The 26,840-nt window shown below is 38.4% G+C and overlaps 1 protein-coding gene across 2 annotated transcripts; it reads left to right on the forward strand.

Moving 5' to 3' along the window:
• Positions 1-300: 300 nt before the first annotated feature.
• Positions 301-26,169, forward strand: NBR1 (NBR1 autophagy cargo receptor). Of its 2 annotated transcripts, none has more exons than XM_015887528.3 (22): positions 301-453; positions 4,588-4,698; positions 6,332-6,394; positions 7,482-7,500; positions 8,250-8,272; positions 11,628-11,816; positions 13,214-13,270; positions 13,789-13,997; positions 15,069-15,230; positions 16,053-16,259; positions 16,591-16,747; positions 17,527-17,817; positions 18,918-19,040; positions 19,148-19,223; positions 19,914-20,030; positions 20,776-20,937; positions 21,033-21,164; positions 21,759-22,083; positions 22,344-22,438; positions 22,743-22,818; positions 23,318-23,423; positions 24,135-26,169. In XM_015887528.3, exons 2-22 carry the CDS (start codon positions 4,597-4,599, stop codon positions 24,312-24,314), a joined length of 2,871 nt encoding a protein of 956 aa, XP_015743014.2. In that variant the 5' UTR covers positions 301-453; positions 4,588-4,596; the 3' UTR covers positions 24,315-26,169. The 2 variants fall into 2 exon arrangements, with proteins under 2 accessions (XP_015743014.2, XP_007425091.2); XM_007425029.4 differs by having other exon boundaries at positions 22,347-22,438.
• The last annotated feature ends 671 nt before the right edge of the window (positions 26,170-26,840 follow it).

Below are 26,840 nucleotides of genomic sequence, written 5' to 3' on the forward strand. Positions count from 1 at the left end.
CGTTTCTTCTGAATCAGGAAAACATTCGCCAGACTCCACTATGAACTAGGACAAGCTGAAATTTTGTATTTGCCGCTATCTTTTTACTACACTCAAATGCTTAGGTTTTTATTGGCTGGTTGCAACACAGAAGACGGGTAAAAATGGCTTCTCTCACCTCTCTGGACCCGGAAACCCCTTCTAACAATGAGATGCGTCACTCTCATTACTTGTTATTGTTGTTCTTCGCGAGATCCGCCTCTCTTCCTCCCAGTAGCCAATAGTATGAAAGAACGAGGTGAAGGGCAAGCCCGCCGTCCAGTCGCATTAGCAGCCGCGGTTGCGAGGGCCGTTCAGCGAACCTGCCATCTTCTTGCGTCACAGCGCGGGGAGGGGGCGGAGAAGGCTGCGCGCGGAACCTCGGTCGTCGGTGGGGTCAGCTCGCCAAACGTCCAGGACCTGCTGGGCAGGCCGGTAAGTTCCGTCCCGCGCCCGGCCTCGCTGCCCTTCCGCCCAAAGGAGTTGCCTCCTCCAGTCGTGCGGGGTAATAGAACAACCCCCTCGGCTTCACCCACGTCCAGGGGGCACGGCGGTTTAATGCATCTGGAGGGCGCCAGGTGGCGGAGGCCGCTTGGTGGGGATTTGGTGAGCGACAGGCGAGCGTGGGGCCGAGAGACATGTTCGTCCTCGGGAAGCGCCCGGCGCATAGCTTTTGTGCTCTGGAAACCCTGTATTATGGAGTCGGCTCCTCTCCTGTTCCTGTGAGGAGCGAATGACGCGTTTTGGTTTCATGTTTCAACAGTGGGCAACTTTTTCGGGCTCCCAGACATAACAAACTATTGCCGCACCTACGGCTCCCCAAATTGGCGATCTCGATTTTAATGGGAAGCCAGTGGATGCTCCCTTGATCTCTCATTCGAGTGTGTGTGTGATATTGAGATCAATGCTGTGTATGGTTACTACATTTTTTTTTTTAATCTGCGCTCGGTCGTTACCGACTCTGCAGTGACTGCTTATATTCTCTGTTAATTTTGATAGTTTTATCTCCATAGACGTAAGCACATAATGGCAGTGTTAATGTAGCAACCTGGGTGTTTTCATAGATGGATTAATATTGGGGTTGGTCTTGAGGACAATTTACTAATTAGAAATCTTGCAACTGTAGCAAGTAGGTCAATTAAGATGGTGAATTTCCGGTCGATCCCATGATATGCAATTTCCTGTTCCAAGGATTTTCAAGATGGTGCTTGTCTGGAATGTTTGTGAAGTTATTATGTAGGCAAAACTGTTATTCCAAATAAGTCACTTTTTAAGTTCCTGTAGGAGTATGGAACTTTCAAATATTCCAGAATACTTTTTCTTGCAAACTGTTCTATAAATAGTATAACATGCTAGTATTTATTCTGTGGGTCCTGACCTACAATAGGCTTGATAGATTTTGAAGGCAGAGTAACCCCCCCACCGTGGCAATGGGGAAGAAGTGGTTTCAATATATACCATAGACTTAGGGCAATGAGTCATTATTTTGACCAGCGAGGGTATGGTTTAATTGTTGGGGTTAGTTATAAAAATATGCCTATACGCTGCTTTTGTTTTCTCCCTCAAAATGGTGGGAAAGCACATTTCCATTTCACAGTATTTGCCTCAGAACTGAGCAATGCCATTCTGAGGAGCTACCAAAAAAGGAGTTTAGATGTCACATACACAATACATTGTATACTGCTAGTATAGGCAGACTAATGAAGAAACAAATACAGAAGTAAACATGTTTTGTAATAAGCACAAGTTAAAATTGGATTGTTGAAATATTGGATTGTTGAAATAAAAGCTGATCATGGGCTGGGAAGCATTAAAAACTGCAGCTATAAATAATTATGATTTACAACACATTTATGAATATGTGCAAAGTCCTAGAATCCCCAGTCTTGATTTGTGTTATCAACTGTTTTGAAGGAGTTTGAAGTTAGAAGGATTAGATTAGATTAGATTAGATTAGATTAGATGAGATGAGATGTACTATTAGAAGTAATTGGTTTCTAAAGATAAATGGATGAGCAAGATTACAGGAGAGAAAGAGGTGTTAGTGAGTGGGGTTTGAATAATACATGTTGTAGTTTTTTACATAACAAGGAAAATGAAAGGCAGTAAATCACCAGCAGTTGTCCAAGTAGAGATGTTCAAAAAAAGGGTAGAGGCATTCGAGTGTAGCATGTAAGAAAAAGGAAATAAACTAAGCAAGTGATTCTAGATAAATCTTGGTCTGTTAAAGGCAGTTTTATCTCTTGGTAGCTTTGCTAGAGATAAGCTTTATTTTAGAGAATTTATATACTATCTTTCAGATTGATTTATACTTTAAAAAAAGATTTTTTTAAAAAAGATAAAAACTAATACAAACTAATATAAAATGGGAAAAAGAAAAGAAAAAGAAATCAAAAAGAAAGCTAAAAGTGCAGGAAAGAAAAAAGTAAAAGAAAAATATAAAAGAAAGAAAAAAGATACAAAGAAGTAGTTCCCAATCTTCTTCACAGCAGTTATAAGTACGGTTATAAATTTACGTATTGTTCTATGGTTACAACATAATTCTCTTCTTTCTATAATCTATTCTGTCTAATCATCAAAACTGTAAATCATAAGTTAATTTTTTTCTCTTTTACACAATAAGTCCATAAGGGGTTTCCAGTCAGCAGTAAATGTAGATATTGTCTTTTCTCTGATCAAAGAAGTCAATTTAGCCATCTCAGCAAGTTCCATCATCTTCACCAACCATTCCTCCATTGTGAATAGTGCTGAATCTTTCCATCTTTGTGCATACAATAATCTTGCTGCAGTTATCATATACAAAAACAAAATTCCATGACTTTTTTCCAACTGTTTGTCCATCAATCCAAAAAGAAAAACCTCTGGTTTCAATTGTAAATTAATCTTTAAAACCCTCACAATCAATATGTGTATTTGAATCCAGAATTTTCTAACTTTTTTACATGCCCACCAAACGTGATAAAATGTCCCTTCTTGTTGTTCACATTTCCAGTAAAATTGAAGTGCCTTTATACATTCTAAACAATTTCTCTGGTAACATATACCAATGATACATCATTTTATAACAATTTTCTTTAAGATTATAACCATGTAAATTTCAGTCCTTCCAGCTGCATATTTTCCTATTGTTCCATCTGTATATTATAACCAAATTTTTTAGTCCACTTTATCATACATTCTTTCACTTGTTCTTCTTCTGTTTCAAATTTCAATAAAAGTTTATATGTTTTAGCAATTACATATTCATCATTTGTACACAGTTCTATTTCAAACTCACTCTTAGAATGTTCAAACCATAACTTTTTTGTCTACTTTAAATCTTTCTAGTAACTGTAAATAAGAGAATCATTGACAACTATATCTCCCTGTCACCAGTTCTTCTCTTGATTTTATTTTACATTCCCCTTGACAAAATTCTAATATCTCACAATAAGTTAGCCATTTGCTTATTATTTCTCATCTAATAAAAGACTTCTTGTGCTGAGAGCCACAAAGGTGTTTTCAGACACAACCTGAGTTTGTATCTATTCCATATTCTCAGTATGTCATGTCTAACATAATGATTTTTAAAATCCACATTAACTTTGACTTTGCCGTACCACAAATATCCATGCCTCCCAAATCTCAGGTTGTGTTCAGCTAACTCCAGAAGCCTTATATTTCTCAGCAACATCTACTCTTTCATCCAAACCAAACAGCAAGCTGCAAAATACAATTTCAAGTCAGGTAAACCCAATCCTCCTCTTTCCTTTGCATCTTGTAATACCTTATATTTAACTTGTGGTTTTTTCCACTGCCACACAAATAAGATATATCCTCTGCCACTGTTTAAATGGTTCATCAGTTGTCAAAACAGGTATTGTCTGAAACAAGAATATAATTCTAGGCAAGACATTCATTTTATCACAGACATTCTCCCCAGCAGTGACAGTTGTAGTTTCTCCCATCTTAACATATCTTTTTAAACTTCATTATTCATTCATTCATTTATTAAATTTGTATACTGCCCATCTCGTCCAATGAAGGGTGACTTCATTCCATGACTTAACATAGTTATTTTGAAATAATATACAATTCATATTTGTCATAGTGATACCCAAATAGTTTACCTTCTTCTCAATCTTAAAACCTGTTTTATTCATCAATGTTCCAAGGGATGTTTTGGTGCACTTTGTCAGGAAGAAGATGAGATCAAGTTCAGCAGCATTTTAACACAAAATTGAAGATTGATAATACAGATATAATTGTCCTTAAAGATATTTCTATCAGAATTTTACATAAGAGAAATTGATTTACACTTAAGTTAGTTGTGCTTCTTGTTTTCAGTGTCAGTTTGGTCTTGGAACATCTTTGTTTTCTTACCTTGCTTATATACAAACAGGCACAGTTTAGGAAGATATCCAGAAAGTGGGGGTGAGGGGAATTCTGACAGACTTAACCCCAGTATTTGTTTCCTTGAACTGTATATATACCTTAAAATATTGTGGGTACCTGGTTCCTCTCAAAAGGAAGTTAACTTCAGAACAACTATATTGTTTTTTAATTGACACTTTCATCTTCTTTCCATAGACCTGCGGCATGGATCCACAGGTAAATCTCAGTGTGACCTTCCAGGGTAACACCCAGCACTTTCTTATATCCAATTCATCTAATACCACATGGGCTGATGTGGAAGCCATGGTGAGTTGGGTTTTTGCTAATTGTGATTCTCTGATCAATAAAAGAATAAAATAGTTAAAACATAGAAGTTTAAAAATTTCCCTTTCATATCCTCACAGCCCCAACCCTTTTTAGTTTTCATAAAGTCTTGAACACCTGGCTTTTTCAGCAGGCCCTGGAACAGGGTGGTCTGTGAGCCCACTGTCTGATGTATGTTTTATATGGTTTGTAGTTGGTCATCCCATTTCCCCAATGTGAATGTTAATAAGCTTTTGTTATTTGTTATGATTTGTTTCTATGTTTGTTGTTTTAACCCTAACATCTACTTTATAAGCTGTCTAGAGTTCCTACTGCAACTGAAGCAGTAAACTAAATAAATAAATAGTAATAAAATTTGAGAGCATTATTTTTGTAAAAGGTTAAATGTATTTATTAGGCATTCCTGGCATGATCCCAGCTTTCTTCCCATCCTCTGATCAACAAGATTGGATAGGTACTATTATTGCAATTGCATTATAGTCCCTACTCTTCATTAACTCCATGGTTAGGGAAAAGGCTGAGGGGAGTTTGGCTGCTGCATTGTTGTCATGACTAGAGTATCCCAGCTGTGCAGTGGTCAAATCAGCATAATCTTACCATCTTTTACAGCTTCAACCTCCTCCCTCCCTCAATTTGAGCAGAGCTATAAAGCAAGATCAGTGACTAGGACATAACAAAATTCTAGTAATCATTGTATAGGTTACCAAATGATAATCATAAATATATTTTAGCTCCCAGTAGCGTTCACTTCACTTTAATGTTCTTTGTGTACATAAGTGAACAGTTGTTCTTGCTCAAGTTCTTGTGACCAATCCCTGCATGATAGCAGAAGGCGGATGGGATCGAGTTACAATGTATTCAGGACCAAACAAGATAGGTGCTTTCACCCTTCAAGTTGCTTTATGTATGCCTGTGGGAACCAGATCTGATATGTTTTTGGATCATCACTTAATATTAAAAAGAGAACTCTTATTCCAATAATATCGCTAAAGAAAGATAAGATTAAATGTAAACTTAGTGCAGCTGTAGAGACAGTATTTAAAGAGGGTCATGGATTCGCATGTTTTTGCTGCAAGTGGTTTGATTCAATATTAACATAAGATTGCTTTGCCCTTTGTGTGGAAATCTTTAACTTGGTAGTGTACTTACTTGTGTGTACTCTTTTTTTTTCCGCAACTTTGTGTACTGTATTTTTTTGTCTGGAAGACACTAATTATATTTGAAATTTTAGTTTTATTCTCAAATTCCCTGAAATGTTGTACTGCACACAGAGGGTTTGTTGGAAGAGATTTATTATTTACTTCATTTGTTTTCAGTAGGTTTAAAATTAGTTGAAAACTTAATTCCATGGGGGAAGGGAGGTGAAAACAAGGCTGCCAAAGTCACCTTTTGATTAACGGACTTGAAATAAGGATCTGCAAAATGTTCTAAACAGCTTGTACACTTCAGCATTGGGATGCAGAACTTTGATTCTTTAAGTACAGAATATATACAGCTTGGATTTCACATAGAGGAGTGGAATTTTGAGATATCAGTAAAAAGGATTAATCATTGCTATCTGTTTCTCAGTCATCATGGAGGCAAACCAGTTCACTACAGCTAATTTCTGTTGCAGGTCAGAGTCTCATTTGAACTGAATGATATCCAGATCAAATACTTAGATGAGGATCGTGACGAGGTACCGTATTCCTATATTCCTATTAAGGCTTCATTTTAAAAATTGAAAGTGTATCCTTGTGCTTTGAAAGAGTAGAAGGATAAAAAGAACCTCAAATATTTCCTATAAAGAAGCTTCTTTCTCCCTGCAAAATAGCTTCCAGTCCATTCTTAGTCTGTATTGGGTAATATTTTGTTTTGTGGATTATCTCATTTGTCTGACATCTCACTTGAAGCTTGCTTACCATCTCAGGATTCAAAGGATGATATATTTTTTCTAGCAGGAATAAGGTCACTTCTTGAATCCCACTCCCTGATGACAATAGTCTTACCTATATTTTAAAAATTATTTTGCTCTTGAAATTATAAAAAGCACAATTAGTTTATTTATTTATTTCCTGGCAATGCAGCTTATATGCTTGGTCAAAGTTAGTAGGAAACTACTGCTAGACATTTTGAGTAATGTCTTGAACTAGAGCATTGTACATGCCTCTTGCTCCAGATATGCCCACTATTGAGAAATAAACATGTTAGAAAATATTTTTGTCTGAGGAGTGACTTATTCTTCAGTTGCTTTGCCATTCCTAAAGAGCAGGCTTCCTCCTGATATGAGTTACACTACAATTTCCAACTTCCCCACCTAGCATGGAACTCTGGCTGGGGTGCCCAGAGAACATCAAGTTGGGATGGGCTGGTGGGATTTGTGACATGTCTGTATCAATGGTCTTCAAAAGATGAACCACAGCAGTGAGATGGCAGCATGTTTGTACAGGGGAGATGCAGGGGCCACATTTGGATAAGGTCTGACCAGCATGTATTTTTTGAAAGAGCTCTTGGTACAATCTGAACCTGCATGGCATTGTTGATTTTAGCTGTACCTTGGACTATGTAGCTTCTTAGTGGGAAAACAAGATGGGGAAAAAGAACTGTTATTTAGTAAAGAGACAACAGACAACCTAATGATAAGACAAATGTCTGACAATAACTGTGACAGATGTCAGAAGCCAGGCAACTGCTCTAAAATGATCATGTGAGAAATCCTGTTTAAGAGTGTGAATATGTTGAGCAGCAGTGAAAAGCCTTCATTAATTCTTGGTTTCTTTTCACAGGTATCAGTCAATACTGCAGGTAAGTTGCCTTTGGCTGGGTCATAAAATCTGATGAGGGGTCCTGGCTGTAGTGCTGGGAATAAAGGTAGCAATCTTAATGGGGGACACTGAGAGAAAGTACTTAATTGTACTGAGAAATATACCATTGTGCACAACATAACATGCCTTATTTTCTTCCTGTAAAGATTGTATTCAGTAATTATCTGGTTACCCAGCATTTGTCTGTTTCTACATTAGAATGAGGCTTTGTGTCTGCAGCTTCTCCACATAGTCATCAGGAGGCAAGCTCAACTTAATGGTGTCTTCACCTCTTCATCCTGTCACTTCTTATTATGTAGTTAGAAAGGTCCAGTGCTAACTCACACACTCATGAAACATTTAAATTATCTCAAAATTGATTCAGAGTTGAAGTGTGGATTGCTCATATTATCCAGGACATGTGATTCTTTTTTTTCCCCCTAAGTAGTTGAACATGGAATTCCATTACATTGGAAGAGATGGAATTAATGACATGGATTGTACATTACAATAATAGCTAGTAAGATGTAAGCCAAGTCCTACAAAGTGTATCAATTTCTCCTTCTTATGTTTCCTTGGTCATTGGATTTGGAGATGGGGGATGTCATCTGTATCAAGGAATGAGAAGGAATTACCAAAGGCAGTGAAATTATATTGGCTCTGAATGTGATTAAAAATATACTAGTATAGCTACAAATGCAGTTCTAGGCATGCTAATATTAATCACAGTTTGTTTCTCTCTCTTTTTAGAGGAGTATGAAGAGGCTCTGAAGGTAACAGATTAGGCTAGTTTTTGGGGCTTATTTTTACAACAATACAAATCAAATTTTGTAGATTCCTTGATGTGTTTGAGATTTTATTCTATTTTATCTCAGTTGATAAAATGATTTAAACTAACCCATAATAGTCCAATTCCAAGATAGTCTGAGGTTCTTTTTAATCAATGCTGTTTGCCTGTGGATATTGTTTATGCAGTAAAGAGTTACTCTCTGGACTACAGTAAATTACTCCTGCATTACCTTCCTTTCCAGGTGGGTCAGAATACATCTAAGAGCTTCTGTTTTTATGTTTTTTTCTCTATATTCTTATGGCGGGTCTCTGTCAGTCTCTTTGTCAGCTTTAAGCATCTTATCTTCCTTTTTTGTCTTGCAACATTTCTGATTTCTAATACAAGTCTTATCTGTGTAATTGTGTTATTTATTCTGAGTGAAAGATCCTTATTACTGTTTCCATTCGCAAAGGTTCGATTCCAAACTTTCTCTCCTCTGGTCTGATTCCTGGTTGATGGATATCTGTGTGGTAGTGAAGGGCACTAGCTCTCTTGTCACAGGTGGAGAAGTCACAGGTGGAGTTTTGGCAGAATCAGTCAGCTAGTATCCCAGTTTCTGGGTTATAAGAAGGCTAGTAAGAAAAGAGAAATGTGTGTGAGAGAGAGAGAGAGAATGAGGGGAGAAAAGAAGGAAATTACCTGCCGGAAAGTTCTTATAGATTCAGCACTGGAAATCCCAGTGTGCAAATCTGCATGGAAGCATGTGCAAAAGACCAGAAAAGACAATGGATAGCCCATTAGGTTCAGTCTCAATGTGACAACATGAACAATTCTTACACCTCAGTGGCTCTCAAGTGAGACGCAGCATCTCTCTTCCCCAGTCCAAAATGTAAAAAGTAGCTGTATACAGTGGGGCAAAAAAGTATTTAGTCAGCCAGCAATTGTGCAAGTTCTCCCACGTAAAAAGATGAGAGAGGCCTGTAATTTTCATCATAGGTATACCTCAACTATGAGAGACAAAATGAGAAAAAAATCCAGAAAATCACATTGTCTGATTTTTAAAGAATTTATGGTGGAAAATGCAAATCATGGTGGAAAATAAGTATTTGGTCACCTACAAACAAGCAAGATGTCTGCCTCTCACAGAACTGTAACAACTACTTTAAGAGGCTCCTCTGTCCTCCACTCGTTACCTGTAGTAATGGCACCTGTTTGACCTTGTTATCAGTATAAAAGACACCTGTCCACAACCTCAAACAGTCACACTCCAAACTCCATGATGGCCAAGACCAAAGAGCTGTCGAAGGACACCAGAAACAAAATTGTAGACCTGCACCAGGCTGGGAAGACTGAATCTGCAATAGGCAAGCAGCTTGGTGTGAAGAAATCAACTGTGGGAGCAATAATTAGAAAATGGAAGACATACAAGACCACTGATAATCTCCCTCGATCTGGGGCTCCACGCAAGATCTCACCCCGTGGGGTCAAAATGATCACAAGAATGGTGAGCAAAAATCCCAGAACCACACGGGGGGACCTAGGGAATGACCTGCAGAGAGCTGGGACCAAAGTAACAAAGGCTACCATCAGTAACACACTATGCCGCCAGGGACTCAAATCCTGCAGTGCTAGACGTGTCCCCCTGCTGAAGCCAGTACATGTCCGGGCCCATCTGAAGTTTGCTAGAGAGCATTTGGATGATCCAGAAGAGGATTGGGAGAATGTCATATAGTCAGATGAAACCAAAGTAGAACATTTTGGTCTAAACTCAACTTGTTGTGTTTGGAGGAGAGAGAATGCTGAGTTGCATCCAAAGAACACCATACCTACTGTGAAGCATGGGGGTGGAAACATCATGCTTTGGGGCTGTTTTTCTGCAAAGGGACCAGGACGACTGATCCGTGTAAAGGAAAGAATGAATGGGGCCATGTATTGTGAGATTTTGAGTGAACACCTCCTTCCATCAGCAGGGGCATTGAAGATGAAACATGTCTGAGTCTTTCAGCATGACAATGATCCCAAACGCACTGCCCGGGCAACGAAGGAGTGGCTTCGTGAGAAGCATTTCAAGGTCCTGGACTGGCCTAGCCAGTCTCCAGATCTCAACCCCATGGAAAACCTTTGGAGGGAGTTGAAAGTCCATGTTGCCCAGCGACAGCCCCAAAACATCACTGCTCTAGAGGAGATCTGCATGGAGGAATGGGCCAAAATACCAGCAGCAGTGTGTGAAAACCTTGTGAAGACTTACAGAAAACGTTTGACCTCTGTCATTGCCAACAAAGGATATATAACAAAGTATTGAGATGAACTTTTGATATTGACCAAATACTTATTTTCCACCATGATTTGCAAATAAATTCTTTAAAAATCAGACAATGTGATTTTCTGGATTTTTTTCCCCATTTTGTCTCTCATAGTTGAGGTATACCTATGATGAAAATTACAGGCCTCTCTCATCTTTTTAAGTGGGAGAACTTGCACAATTGGTGGCTGACTAAATACTTTTTTGCCCCACTGTAATTAAACTATTCTCTTGGCTATAAAAAGGAGTCTCAAATTGATATTACAAAGTCCATCACTCCTCAGAGCTCAGAGAAATAGAGACAGCTAATTCCTATGAATTGATCAAACATTGCAAACAAAATCTCCATGTCTCTTAAGACAAAATAAGATAGACCAATATTTGATAACTGAAAAACAGAAGTATGTTAAAGATATGAATAGAAATTCTAATAGAAACATTTCAGCATCCCCTGCCAAGCTCTTGCCAATCAGTGCACAAGGCAAGCTTCAAACGAAGCTGCAGACAACTTCAAAACATAGGATGTTGGTTCCTGATTACTGCTTTCCTATAAAGGTAATTTCAGCTGAGTTCCCTACACAATCTCACAAGTGAATATAGAAATAATTACATAAAATAGGAGATTGGTTTTGACTTTTGTGGCCCTGAGGAATTAGGAAAAGTGAGCTCCCTGTACGTAGAGTTAAAAAAGATCCATTATTAATGCATCTTCCATCTGGCTTGATTTATAGTCAATCTATAATTTAAAAAAAATACTTTTCCTGCTTTTCCTGTCTCTTTTTATATTCTACACCCAGGGCAATGTAGAATATTTGCCCGTGTGCTTATGGTCTTGTTCTGAGTCATCTGCCGCTTCCCCTCAAAAAACCATGACCTTGGCACAGACCCAACTGCTTTTCTTCAGCCAGGCACTTCAACCTGCCACGTGGTGTTAATTTTTTAAAATTCTGATTCTCAATAAATGTGTTAGTTTAGAAGGATAAGATTGTTTTAGAAATGGTATATGATTCATCAGAATGTGTGTGCCTATGTAAAGGTTGAAAGTTATTTTTTTCAGATTGCAATGAAACAAGGCAATCAGCTCCAGATGAATGTCTATGAATTAAAGGTTCCTTCAGGCATGTCTTCACAACTGGTCTTTGGGAAATCGGAGGAACCATTTGTCCCAGAAACTAAAGAGAAGCCCACGATCACTCAAACTCTGATAAAAGACAAAGATGCTGAAAGAGTGAATGAAAGGCTACAGGTAGAACTAAAAAGATGTGTTTTCAGGCATCTAGAACTATCCTGTTTGCCATATGTCGTCAATTGACACCATGTTTTTCTTTCTCAGGCTTTCTATCTCAACTTGCAAAGGTTCTGATTTTAATTGCATTGAATTGTGTGGCAATTGCTTTATTCTGTTTTAACCAACCTTGATCTTCAGATTCAGATCTCAAGATCTGTAGTGGGTAATGTGTGTGATGGGTTTATGTAGATATCCTCCTGAGATACATACATGCTTGGGTATAATGTATCAAGCTTAACATCCATGGGGGAGACTTGAATGCCTTTGGTAATTATCTCAATATTTTTCTATTTGTACAAAAATAGAAAAATACTGAGACAATTACTCGAGGTCTGCAATATATTAATGTTAATGAGATGGGTTCTCTGATATTCAAAACTGGCTTTCACCTGTCCCAGAGTTGTTCTCAAATGCTTTATTTTTTCCACACCTTTTGTGGCTTATTGTTATGCTCATTGTTATTATTAAATATGGTATGGAAACAAAACTCCAAAACATTATTAAATTACTTTAAGACTATAATATTAAGTGTCACTTTTTCCAATTCAGTACTTTCATTCTTTTTTTGTAAAATTCCTGCAGGCATTCAGGGGGGAATGTGGGAATTGAAGGAATTGTATGCTTTTTTTTTTGAAGAATTTGAAGAACAAATATTTCCCTGGTTTTTGGAGTATATTCCATACCTCACATTTCAGACTTGTTTGAAAGCAGACTTGTTTCCTACAAATTATCAACTGAATTCACTGCTCCCCCTTGCTCCCCCCATCCTCCAGAAATATCATATATTTTCCTAAAGGCTTTAAAGTAGGACAAAGGTGAGAAAATCATAAGCCATTTTCTAAACCCACCAGCAAAATATATTATCAAAATATTCAGCTACATTTAATTAGCCAGTTAGTAACCTGTCATATGCATTCAGAGAGAGGGTGCTGCTTAATTAGTGCTATAACTGAAACATCTCCTTGTTGCATTTATTGTTTTACCAACACTAACAAAAAGATCCTCAAGTTTTTATGAACTCAACCAGTATTATCTACTGAGAAGCAGTAGGAGATGCTTTGCTTTGGGTTTTTTTAGGTTTAGGCTGACTGAATACATGTGACAAACTTTCAGGCATCCCCTTACGCAAATGCTAAAGCACAGGTTATGTTCTGTTCTCCCAAAGAATGACATTGTTTCTAGCAGGAAGCCTGTTCTTATTTTTAAGTAGAAAAACACAATGCGGCGAAGACTGAAGAGTGCATTTATTTATTTGCTCAGTCTTACCAAGTTCAATATGAATAGGTATAGGTATAAGGAAGTTGTATGTTAAATTTGCAGCTGTGTTTTTTTTGTTTTTTTTTTAATCTCCCTAGAGTGAGCACCTTCTCAGCGAGGTCCCTCCTGAGTGGTTCACAAGCTACTTGGAAAAGGTGAATGTGGTTTCTTTTCTATTTGTTCTGTTATGCAAGAGGCCTTGACAAAAAGGGTATTGGAGGTGATTCAAGCAGATTTGGAGAATAATATCCTTTTCTTCATAGGTAAAGAAAAGGATATTATTCATCATAGATGGAGCTTCATGCACAAATTGATATTTGATCCAAATTGTTTAAACACAAATTCCATAATTGTTTTGATTTAAAAGGGCACTTTTGTCCATCTTAATGTAGTGGGGTCATGGGGTAAAAAAAACTGACACATTGATCTTCCATGGTTAGTGTGTGATAACTGGAAGCATATAAATGTGGTTGTCCATTATGCCCTGAATTATATTTATGTCTTAATGTATATGTTGTATACAATGCTACTTTTGTGCAAACCTACTTACTGCCTGTGAATTCTAATGTGAGTGCCTGCATCAATTCTGGGAATGGGGATCGGAACAGGAAATGAAAAACCAAGAAACATTTGCTCAGGGTGTTTTTCTTTACCCCTGCCTTCCCTCTTCCAGTTCCGGGAGCAAGTTGTTCAAGAAACTGTTAAAATGCTTGAACAGAAGCTGAATGACAGGCTGCTCCTTTCCAACCAACTTCCAAGCTCCGTGAGCAACTCAAAACACCAGGCTCCTGCAAGTTCCTTGGTGCAAGGCAATTCCTTTGACTGGCTGATCTCTTGCGATAATTGTCATACCCCCATAGTGGGGATCCGCTACCAGTGCAGGTAGGACACGGGCCAGGGGATTAAAATGCAAACTTGCATGATTTTATCATTGTCCAGGATGTTAGAAATTGGTATCCTGAGATTTTCTAGTGGCATTTGTTGGTGATGTGTATAAGTGACTAAACAAGCAAAAATGGTTTATAATCATTAGCCAAAGTGATGCATGAAAACATGGGATATCTCGTGGAAGCAAAAGGTAAAGTTGGCGATATTTCTTGAATAGTTGGAAGTGGAACACCAACGATTTTCACATTCTTCCTCTCAATGAAGCTTCTGCTTTAAAAAAAAATATTGCATCTTGCCTGTATTCAATTTTCCTTCCTTAGCAAAAACAAAAAAAAAGAGAAATTGGGCAATAAATACTATATGATACTACACTGGCAAAAGGAGCAGTTTTAATTTATATTTCTTATTTATTTACTGAAGCTAATGCTGCTCCAGTCACATACAACTTTGAGCAATGTTATACTCCATTTGTACAATAATAAGATCAAGACACAATATGGAACACAATAACATTTGGTTCACCACAGGCACAGTTCATCAAGAACAACCAGAATAACCCATCCCCAAAGGCCTTCTGAAAAAACCAAGTTTTAATCACTTTTAGGAATATTAGCTATTCTAACCTTTCTTCCCATTCTGATCTCTCTTATTATTACTTCCCTATTTTGGCAAGAAGGTTTGCTCACAGGAGGGTTGTTTTTTGTTTTTGTTTTTTTAAGACAAATGCATATATGCATATATGTCCACACAAAGTGTTCTGCAGATGAAACTAGTTTTTTGCTAACTCTTTTTTTAAGTTTGTGGATTCTCTCCCTACTCAGTTTCTTAGTCAGCGTCTGAGAAAATGAAACTCGGGTTTCATTTTCCTTACAGAAGCTGTACTGGTCTCAGAATTCTTCTGTTTATATCTTCCCCCTAAGATTTCATCCAGTTGTATTCTATTTGTAAATACATTGTGATATCTCAATAGCTCAGCTCAGCTGGGGAAGTAGGTTAGCAAATAATTTAAACAGTTAATAGGGAAAAAATCAGTAATTCACCATATTGCCTTTCTTATTTTCCCAGTGTTTGCCCATCCTATAGCATCTGTGAATTGTGTGAAGCAGGATTATATGTCCATGACCCTAGCCATGTGTTTCTAAAACTGCGGAGGCCCACCTTGTGCATTTCAGAGACATGCAACTTTGGACAGCTCTCGCCTCATCTTGCCACTCTAGAGCAAGTCAGGTAAGCAACCAACTTCCTTGTTATCTGTCCATTGTGAGCCCACTTGGACTGTTTATGTTTAGAGTGCTCGTGGTAATGAGTACACATGCAGTGAAAAAAGCATAGGGAGGAATCAAGGACAGAGCTAAGTTCAAATCAACATGGGAAACTCACCGTCTGGTTTGTCTACATGCCTTTGTTTCACCTCCAGTAGATTAGTGCTACTGAAGTCTCCCATCTTGGTGTTGGACAAAAGCTTGAGAGGTCTGATTCAGCTCCAGGTAGAAGAGAACCAGACAGTATATTGGCAACAAGGGAATAAATACGCTGTGCTTCAGGGAGGACTGGATAAGGGTCATAGGTGGCCTACTGAAATGGACAAAGGCCAGAATTTCTGATTGGGTAGGGTTTTATTTTGAGGGGGAGTAGAAGCACTGTCTTTGTTTTGCTTTGTTTTATTATATTAAGCATTTTAAAAAGCTTGCAGACTTAAAATGACATTTATTGCTGAAAAACAGCAACCAACAATAGTATGGTATTTGGATGTCATGAAAAGGATGCATGCTTATTGCTAGTGGTCCCCCAACCATGGATTGTCCAGCTTTAACTTACAGTATTCACATCCAAGGGACCTTTTGAAGTCATGCTAAGCTTGCATGAAGAATTCTAGATTATTGTAGGGGCCTGTTAAATGGAAAAAAGGCACTTGAACGATTTCAACATTACAAGCCTTTTGATTCCAGATACAACATTTTGTTCCTAGGAGAAGTCCAGCTCCACATGTTCTTTAAGAGCGGAGAGCCTTCCTCCAACAAAATTAATACTTCCTTTCTATTTGTTCAGGCTCCAGAAGCAGATGGACAAGCGTTTCCTGAAAGCAGAAAAGCAGCGTTTACGAGCAGAGAAGAAGCAGCGTAAGGCTGAAGTGCGGGAACTCAAGAAGCAGCTGAAATTACATCAAAAGATTAATCTATGGAACTCAGTTCATGCTCTTGACAACACTGGCTTGACATCTGCCAAATCTGAGAGCCTACAATCCAGTACACTTCTGTAAGCAAGCCTGGACCTCGGTTAAGTTTGGAAAGTGAACGCACACTCTGTGTTGGCTTTTGGTGGACTGTGAGCATCTCCTGATGAATACTGTTTCCTAGCCAACTCATGATTTGTGTATTCTAGCGTTTTCAGTGTCTTTAACTTCCTACTCTTCTCTGAAACCATGGTTTTAAAAGACTATTCATAATCTCTGATACATTTTAGATCAGCTTTTCCTAGCCAGCTAGGTGTGTTGAGCTACTGCTCCTAGAATACCCAGTTAGCATGGCTAATGAGCATGCAGGTTGGGAATTCCACTGATTTGTCTCTGGTTTCCTCCATTTCACAGTTCTCTCCAGCGATGCCCAGTTATCGTCCCCACATTGAGTGCTGCCTTTGTAGATGAGAATTTACCAGATGGAACTCACCTCCCACCAAAGACTACCTTCATAAAGCACTGGCGTATGAGGAACACAGGCAACATGGCATGGAGCTCAGATACCAAGGTGTTTTTCAGTGTTTAATTTGTAAAAATACAAGCTAAAACCCAGACTTGGCACTGAGCCTGCTCCCTTTGTCCTTCTTCTTTAGCCTTTTCTGCATAAAAGTTGGGAAGGTACTTTGTACAAGTGCAGTAGTACTTTGTTGCATGTTTTGGGCTGAGCCTGGCTATTATTTGTTTTCTACCATTCCTGTAAACAATGAATCCCAAGAATGAAATTTGCTTATTTGTACGAAGGTTTGATTTTAAACTCTGTCAATCAATAACTCTTTTGGAGATTTGGCCACACTGGTAGAGGCAAAAGCTATTATTCTGTTGCTGTCTTTTGTCACTGAATAAATGGGAACTGAAGAATTCATTTTAAAGATGCCCAGAGCTCAGAACTGTGTACATTTGATCAGGATGTGAATTGCCTCTTCAGTGTTGTTACAGTCGTCTGTTCCAGCATCACTTGTCTCCAAGATTATCTAATTTCTTTCTCTCTGCAACTCTCAGAGACTCTTAAGAGGTAGATTTCTACTATGTTATAGTCCCAGATCCTTGGCTGCAGGATTCTGATGTCTTCTTCACAGTCGTTTTTCTTTGTATTAAGTAGCCCGAGATTCACACAGTGAAGCTCAGCTCTGAATGGAAGTTTGAACCTCTGTTTACCAACTCCTACTCAATAAAAGTCTTATAGGGCATAAGGCCTTAAAAAATTCACTCGTGACCAATATGAGAAGCCTCCATATTTTTTGGTTAGAATGAAACAATGAACTTTTTTCTTTTCTCTCCATATTTCAGCTAAAATTCATGTGGGGAAACTTAACTCTGGTGTCTTTGGAAAAGAAGGATGTGATTGTGCCTTCCCTACTTCCTGGGGAAGTGGGAGTTGTTTCAGTGGAGTTTGAAGCCCCACCAGTGGAAGGAACTTATACATCTCACTGGAGGTTATCACACAGAGGGGAACAATTTGGGCCCCGAATCTGGTGCAGTATTGTGGTTGACCCCTCTTCCTCCAACGCTGTTTGTCCTGACAGTGGCAGATTGATATCTACTTTCTGCCAGAATAGTAGATCTCTTTACAAAGAAGAGGTAAGGCCCTCATATCTCTGAATTTATGTAAGTCTGTGTGTTTCTTTCACTGCTCCCCCCGGCTTTTTTTTTTTTGCCCCATATCTCCTCCATTTTATGATTTTTTTTACATCTCTCCCTCCTCTTTTTTGCCTTGTCTCTCTATTGCCTCCACCCAACAGCCTCTCTTCAATATGCACATTCTTTCCTATTTCAGATAATTTACATTCCTTGAATCAATCAGTTAAGTGTCTTTTTGGCTCTTAGTTTGTCTGAACAGTTTGAATCATTTGGAATAAGTCATTCATGAAATAATTCTCCTGTGTTTGTGTTAATGTCAGGACGTAACACAGTATGGTATAAGTCCACCTCGGTCAGGCTTGAAATTAATTGAAGAGCTAGAAAGATAAAGTGTGCACCATTGCTTTTCCTCTTTGGCAAACAGAACTATATGTTTGGAAGAAAGGGGAATTTTGTATAGCTGAGAAAAACAGATTTTGAACTGATACCCTAAGGAGCAGCCTGCTAATCAGTCTGTGCTGAATGGAGATGATGAGAGTTGTCATCCAAAACATTTGCAGGGCTGTTACAGATCATACTGGGATCAATGGATCAGTCTGCATAAAGTGGTTTCCCAAGCAAAAGTAGGATCCTGAAAACATCCTAATCAATTTATCCTACTGTCTTCACTCTAAACTAATTGGAAGTCTGTTATTCCATGTATAAGCAACATGTTTTTTTTAAGGCAAAATAATATTATTCAACAAGTTCTGAATGAGCAAAACAATGGGGCAAAGTATATTAGTGTCACTTCTTATCTGTTTAGGAAACACAAATATTTTTTGAACAATTAAACCTTGCAAATTTATTTTGCAATTTTGTCTAGCTGAAACAGCATAAAACAAAATGGAATTCCAGATTCTCTGTCCCACTGTTTTAATAGATTCAGTCATTTTTTTTATAGAATCTAGAATAACAAAATGGAAATTTAGAGATCCAGGTAGTGTCACACATGTGAATAGTGTACTTTGGTATAAACAATAAAATGAAGTGCCTGAGTGAAGCTATTTGTCTCAAAGTCACCTCCGAGTATCCTTCAGTATTATTTCTGTTCTCTACAGGAAAGAGCTTCAGAGTTCAAGGGGGAAGTTAGTTTGGCCAACCGGGTTGCTCCATCAAAGGTGAAGAGCATCCTCAGTGCTAGAGAGTTCTACATTCCATCACTTGATCTTCTCACAGCCCAGGTGAAACGTCTGATGCAAACCAAAATTTAGAATGGGTTCAGAGGAAAGTTTTATTTCATACAGTTTTCTGTCTCATTAAATTCTTCATTTTGTTTTCTTTCCACTAGGATTTGCTCTCCTTTGAATTGCTGGACATTAACATAGTGCAAGAACTGGAGCAGGTCCCTCGTAATACTCCTGTTGGTAAGTGTCCTCTGTGCCTGAGAAGGCTTTTGGATGAGAGTTGTGGCAAGTACATTCTCATCCTGCTTCCTCAAGACAATATGTCTAACTGGCATTATTGGACACCTGCCAAGGCCCATGCTTCTCCAGTAGGGGATTCCCTGCCAGCTTCTGGAGTCTTCTGGATCTGCTGCTGCTCCTTGCAATTACTGCCTGTTGCCTGCTCTTTAAACAAGCGATGTACTGTTTGCCTGTTGTGGAAGATTCTGAGGTTTCTCACAGTATGGAACTGTAATGAGATTTCCATTTGTGAGGCTTATTCCGTTCCTTATTAGTTTCCTCAAGGTCAATATAATTGGGTTAGCATCTGCTACTTTTGGTACTCTCAGGCCAACATATTAGTATGTATTTAGCACTGTATCCCTGACTGTGAATGACAGTCAAACTGAACAGGATGAATTTGTAAGCCTTTCTGTCCCATATGATCTGTGATGCCCAGCTAAGCAGGTGCTGACTCCATTTCCCACAACTACTGGAAATCCTTAATCCTTTCTACTTGATTCCAGGCATATTTAGCCCTTACCTGCTGACTGATCCATCACCTTTCTTTCCTACAGATGATGCAGTAGAAGGAATCTACAAAAATAGTTTCAGAAATATCAAGAAGAAGTTATGGTTCTTTGTGGTATCATCCTTGTCTTGCTTTTCCAGATTCTGTACAAGGGTCAACTCCGTACAGAAGCCATGACAGCACTCCCCTGCTGGAAACAGCTGACTTGGATCAGAAACAGGAAGTCAATCAGAGAAGCACATATAAATTACTGCCTGGTAAGCAGTGAGAAGCACTGAGATGGCCTTAAGAGTTTCCTGTTCTTCCACCGGGTTTCCCTATCAAGCAGAAGCCAGAAGCCTCAGCTATCAACTGAATGACCAACCATCTTAGTTGGCTTTATTGCTGGCAGTCAACTTTGCTCCAAAGCTGCTAGCTCTAGTATTTGGAAATTTTACCAATAGCTTTAGTGATACTGGCAAATGATTGCAAGGTGGTATGTACTTAGGTATAAGCTGCATTTTAGGCCAAGACAATCCAAATTGATTTCAACAGATTTACTAAGTTTTGTGGGTGTTTATATCTTCAGTTTTTTTCTTATGGTATAGTCCTTGACAACTAGAATGTTTTGCTTGGCCCCCCATTACATTTTTGAGATATCACTAGGCCTTTATTCAAATAGTTTAAAACTATAAAATATTAAGTTTTATAGACCTAGAAATTTAGATACTTCCTCCTCTAATTTTTATATGAAAGCTGGCATTTTTAGGATACTGAAATATGCCTCCAGTACCAAATTGGGCTCTTGTAAATTGATGTTTTGTGAAGGCCCTGTTCTTGTGATCCTGTAGTATCAGGCTTCCTTTTGATCTGTCTTACTGCTTGTAAGTAACTACCTGTATTCATTAGGTAAAAATGACTACCAAAGATGAAAAACTCTCAGTGTCTATGAAAGTTTTCTTCCTGTGAGACTTCTGAAACTCTGATAAATACTACCAGGAATATCTTAATCTCATCCTATAGATGCTCAAATCACCAAAGGGAAGGCTGAAAATGCAGGAAACCAAGAAGAAGGAGAGGAAGACATGAGTGGAACCCAGTTTGTGTGTGAAACAGTCATTCGTTCCCTCACCTTAGATGCTGTACCTGACCATCAGCCCCCACAGAAAAAGAAGTCTTTGCATAGTGAGTGCTTTCAAATATCCTGTTGAAAATCTAGCATGTTCAGAAAATACCCCTGGAGTGTTGATCGTTTCCTCTTTTTGTTGTGGTTGATTTAGATTCTCTGCAAACACTACAGGATATTGTGCACTACAGGCCAGAGAACAAAGATTCCATTAGCCCTATTTCTATACCAGAGGAATCAGAAGCCAGGAAACAAGTGCTAGAGATGACCAAAAATCCTGAGTTTGGTAAGGCTTGATGGTTAGGCTTTGCTTCTCTGAAGAAGTAGCATCTCCCTCCTTAGTGAGGAAATCCCCAAATCAGATCGAATGAACAGGGTAGCATGATAACAGTGAGTTGTACTGTTAAATCAAAGATTTTACTTCATTACTCATAGTTTCTGAGATCCAGTTTGGTATAGTGGTTAAGGCATCAGGCTAGAAACCGGGAGACCTTGAGTTCTAGTCCCATCATAGGCATGAAGCCAGCTAGGTGACCTTGGGCCAGTCACTCTCTCTCAGCCCTAGGAAAGAGGCAATACCAAACCACTTCTGAAAAACCTTGACAAGAAAACTGGAGGGACTAGTCCAGGCAGTCAGCAGGAGTCAGACACTGATTTGAAGGCATACATGCACTCATACTTTCTATTTTCCATTCTTCTCCAAGCTAGATATGCAAAATGCAGGTGACTGGAGACTAGATATGATATGGCTGGTGGGGAATAAGGTCTTATCTTATGAAGGCTGTGGCTTGGGTTTACCTACAAAGGAGAAGGATGAAGGCACAGTGGAAAGGACTGCAATATTGACATTTATGCTGAAATAACATCTGTATTCTGCTAGAGAAACTCTTGGTGCAAGATGGTGAAGAATCAAAGGAAGGGGAAGCTGACGTTGATATTAAGGATGAAGTCAGCAGTCAGGCATCTTCTGTTTCTGAAGATTATATCATCATCCTCCCAGAGTGCTTTGATACTAGCCGTCCTTTGGGCGAGTCAATGTACAGTTCAGCACTCTCTCAGTCAAGTTTGGAGAATGTGACCAAGGCTCCAGCAAATCCTGAAAAAAGCCACACACCAGTGCATAGCATCAGTGATATGTTGACTACGTCTCAGACCCTTGAAGAAGTGCCACTGATCCCTCAGATTGTGGAGCCACAGCCAGCAAGGTACCAATAATAAAGCAAAACCTTCCCAAGATTTCGTTGTCTCCTATAATCATAAGTAGCCTCCAAAAGAGAAGAAATGTTAATTTCTGAGTTTACATACCAAACCAAAATGTACACACAAATCCAAATGAAGCAAAAGCCATTTGGAACACTATTATAAGGGAACTGGCTGAATGTACAGCACAGACCTATATCCTCAATTTTTGGTCTTTGGGGCTTCTGTATTACTATAAATGCCTGTCTGTTTGGTTTTTCCCTAGCAGATTTCAGGCTCTTTCCCAAAATGAAAGTTCCCAAGAAGCAACTTTTTCCACTAGAGAGGAAACCCGGTTGGTTCCTGCCCAAATGAGAGAAGGTATTGTATTACAACGTTCTACATGATAGACAGTAAGCAGGATTTTCTAACTGAAGTCACTAGTTTTATAGCTTGCCCCTTTCCAGATATTTATGTGTATATGAGAGAGAGAGAGAGAGGGAGACACACACACACATGTATATACATGTATACATATTGTTGTTTTCATTAAGTAAATCCAGTAAATTTTACAAGTTTGGTTAGAATAACAGTATTCTCTATCCAATCTTTCTGGAGATCACAGTTGGATTTTTTTTCTTTTTTTCTGTTCTTGGTCTCATACTTCATTTTCATTTTCTTCTAGAGTTCCAGAGAGATGATCCTGGGCTTCCATCTACAGGGAATATAAATAATACGCCAATGTATCCTGAATCTTCTAGGTAAAAAAAAATGGGCAGGCAGATTTCATCGTGATGTGACTGACAGTTGATACCTTTTTTAGAGAGAGATTTTTTATGTGTCAGTTGGCCTCCTGTTTCCCTTCTTTTTCAAAAATATTGATTTAATCTTGCAATTGAGCAAATCAATTGAAGCTTGAACTGTTAATTAAAAACTGCACCACAGAAAGATGGAATTAGAATATGAAGCAGGAAATCAACACTCTGGCAAAAGAAACTAGAACAGGCTAGTTCAGGTTTTAAGAATGACAATACATCTGGGAGAGGCCATTCACTATCCTTTGGATACAGAAAATGTTAGTTTCAGTCTCTGGTATCTCCACTAAGGATGTTGGGTCACTGGATTGAAAACTATTATTATTTGGATTAGATTATACTGGGCTAGGTGGATCAGTAGTCTGACTCAGGAAAATCCCTTTCCCTATATTTATTTGTTGTTCATATCATATGATCCTCTTTTCAATTCCAATTTTATTTGCAGACACAGCCAGGGAAATAGCCTTGCTGGTGGCCTGGTGAAAGGGGCCTTGTCAGTGGCTGCCTCAGCCTACAAGGCATTGTTTGCTGGGCAAGCCTCCATGGATCAGGTAAACAGATCATCTTGTCATCTTATGGGACCCAAGAAATGTGCCTTTTCTGTGGCTGCCCCTGCTCTCTAGAACGATCTACCCCCCTCCCCAATGTACAAGAGACCCCAAGTCTTCTTGCCTTTAGGAAAGTCATTAAGAACTGGCTGTTCCCCCATGCGTTAGGGGCCATTTGAGTGAGAATCCCTTTTTGGCTGTTTTGTTATGTGCTTGGTCACATTTTATATTTACATATTTGTTTATTGTTGTATGATGGGGGGGGTTCTTTTTAATTTGTTTTTTATGCTGTACATTTCCCAGTCACATTGTTTGAATTAGGTGGCCTTACAAATCTTAAAAACAAACAAACAAATATAAATCATATGTTAATAATAGGAAGAACAAGGAGGAGGAGTGTGTACATTTTGTAGTTTCATGATTATGCTGTATAGATGTGGATATAACAGTCTAGAAAGGAGGTTTCTAGTCTCTGTTACTGCAAAGATGAGCTTGAGAACTGGTGATATTGTGAATTATTACAAACAAAAAAGGATCCTGAGTATTGTAGAAATAGTTCCAATTTAAATTTCACTGGGATGACTGCAGTTGAAGAATTCTTGTACAGAATCTGAGATGGATGTATACTGTCTGTTTGCTATATGCAACTTTATATGTATGCGTTTGCATGTTTTCTTCCTTATACTGATAATTCTGTGCCTTTCATCCTTCCAGACTCTTTCTGTAACCAGTGAAGATCACATGGCTTCCTTTCTGGCCAACCTACACGAAATGGGCTTCTGTGATAGACATCTTAATCTCCAGCTCTTGCGGAAACACAACTGTGACATGGCTGTTGTTGTCACTGAGTTACTGCACCTGAATCATGGTGATTGGTATGGGAACCAATACTGAACCTTTTTCACTTGCTCATTAAAAAACTGAGCAGCAACTGGCACCAGCAGCTTCCAGCTACCTTCTATCCTAAGTAGAGCAGAGATGGCTTGGCTTCTATTTTTCAGCACATTATAATTCCTTCCATCTCCATTATCCTACAGCTCAGGCATTAGAATATCTATCTTTTAATTTTAAAATGTTTTTTTTCAAACTGGTAAATGCCAGATTATATGTAGGAGAAAAGAAGTGACGCGCCCCAGAAATCTAAATGGAGGTGGCCTTAGCAGTTTGGTGCCCACTGTTCATACACTACAGCAAATGAAGAGCCAGCAATCTGGGGAATCATTATGCCAACTAGTCTTCTCATACAGGTGAAGTCAATGAATGGCCTTCAAATCTGGCTGAAGATCCACCTCCAAATTCTGTCTTCCCATAAAGAAGTGTGCTGTTCATCATAATTTGCTTTAGTTCTCTTCCATTAAGCAATAATTTTATCCCATGTTTAGGTTGTGTGTCTTGCAAGACACTGGCATCATCTGAAAACTATATTCATATTGCAGTTATTCCTTATTGCTAGGAAGATTCCATCAAAAACCCCAACTCCACTATTTTCTGGTTAATTCTTTGGTGAAAATATGAAAGGATCAGTTAGTAGCAGAACTGAATTGGTTGAATAAAAATACTAAGAGTAGCTGTTTATACAAAATAATTCTTTGGAGAGAGATTATTAATTACTGCTCAAAGTATTTGAAGGATAGATGGTCATGACACATTTGAGTGTTTTAAAAATTATTTTTGTAGACTAATTTTTTACCAGCCAGCAGTGTTTCACAGGAGTAAGTACCACTCTCACAAGCAGTATTCCTGATCCTATCTAACCAGATGTTGGACCAATTTGAAATCGTAAAAAAGCAATATTTTAACAACTCCTCAGTTTAACTACATTACTAATACCTGATAGAAATTTTTGCACAGTGTATAAAAGAAAAAAATGACAAAAATATGGATGAGTGATAGCTTTAAGGAAGATAATTTCCTCTATCCCCATTAATCAAGACAGGATTGAGGAATCTGTGAGGAATTTCTGTCAAATCCTCCTGAAGTAAATACTGTAAGGATTTGCATCCATTCCTACAAGGTTGTATGGTTTGACTTGACTCTCAGGTGTTCCTCTGATTTTTTTCATATAGGATGAAAGGAATGGATGCTGTCTGTCCATAAAACCTGCTCAGAATAATGGGGTATACACAAATGTAACTTTTCTGTGACTTTGGTAGGAAATAGTTAATGCAGTGTTTCTCAACCTTGGCAACTTTAAGATGTGTGGACTTCCAGAGCTCCCCAGCCAGCATGCTGGTTGGGGAATTCTGGAAGTTGAAGTCCCCACGTCTTAAAGTTGAGAAACCTTGAGATAATGATTGCAGGGGATTGAAATGGAAAAAGCGAGAAAAGAAATCTAACGAAGAGGCAGATTTGAAGAACTGAGGACAAACTTGCTTGTGCTGTGTACTGCTTATTTAATAGAATATGTATGGAAACTGAATATCTCTGAATGGAAGCATTTAGATCCACAACTTCTCTTTGGGCTGATGGGGAAAATCTTTAAATTACTAGGTAGATCTTCATGTTTTCTCTTGAAATACTTGTACTGGTACCAATTCAATCAGATAACTTCTTGTTAGCCCTGATGAAAAGAGCTTTTTTCTTAGATTTCATAAAAGCTGAAATTTTCTTCTATTGGCTTCGTATGTTTTATGAGAAGTTGCACGAATGATAATTTAAACAATACTGATATTAAGATATTGTATATTGCTTAGATTAAGCACCATTGAACTGTCTTGGGGTTGAAAAATATTAAAAATACACAATATTAGGTTTGCCTTTGTGTAAATTTGTTCTTCAAATTTTGCTTGCTGGGGAAATCATGGGTAAGCATATGGATTGTGAAAGAAACATCTAGTAAAAGTGAAGGTTTTCTCTCCATACCATTGCCATCTTAATGTTGGGATGGCAAGACATGTACAGTGAGGCATATTTATTATTAATACCAGCTGTTTAGGTCCAAAGATTTCCTGAGCACATGAAAGACCTCTCTTGCTCTCTAGAGATGCTGAGACCAATTAAATATTGCCACATATATGACATTTTGTAACTGTTGTGAGAATAGTGAAAGACTGAGTGTTACAAAAATGTGTGGACTGCACAGTGGATATTTTAGAAGTCAAATTGCCATCTTCAAAATGTGGGGGTTGAAACGGGTTGTGTTTGTTTGATAAAAAATGCAGGCACTTCTTTTATACAAATAGGATAAGCCAATTAAGAATTGATTTCTCAATGTAATTTCTTTGCCAGCTCAAAGTTTCATCCAGTCCAGCAACTAATCTTCAAAATGAATTGCTTCCTGCTGAGACCATCCAAGCACTTGTGTAAATTCAGAAACATGGCAGAAAAATACTAATAATCTTTTTTAGGGTCTGATACAGTGTCATACAGCTTCAGAAACTTAATCCTACATCAGATAAAGAACGGTTGCCCTTGGATTAA

The sequence above is a fragment of the Python bivittatus genome, unplaced genomic scaffold (genome assembly GCF_059951505.1).
Source record: "Python bivittatus isolate LINGU-HERP-01145 unplaced genomic scaffold, Pbiv_v1 ctg000410_np1212, whole genome shotgun sequence".
Taxonomy (NCBI): Eukaryota; Metazoa; Chordata; class Lepidosauria; order Squamata; family Pythonidae; genus Python; species Python bivittatus.

Excerpts from the sequence above, each read along its gene's own strand:
- NBR1 (XM_015887528.3), top strand. The coding sequence starts at position 4,597 with ATGGATCCACAGGTAAATCTCAGTGTGACCTTCCAGGGTAACACCCAG. Across the intron at positions 13,998-15,068 it reads GGGATCCGCTACCAGTGCAG|TGTTTGCCCATCCTATAGCA; the intron begins GTAGGACACGGG and ends TTATTTTCCCAG. Across the intron at positions 20,031-20,775 it reads CACATATAAATTACTGCCTG|ATGCTCAAATCACCAAAGGG; the intron begins GTAAGCAGTGAG and ends CTCATCCTATAG.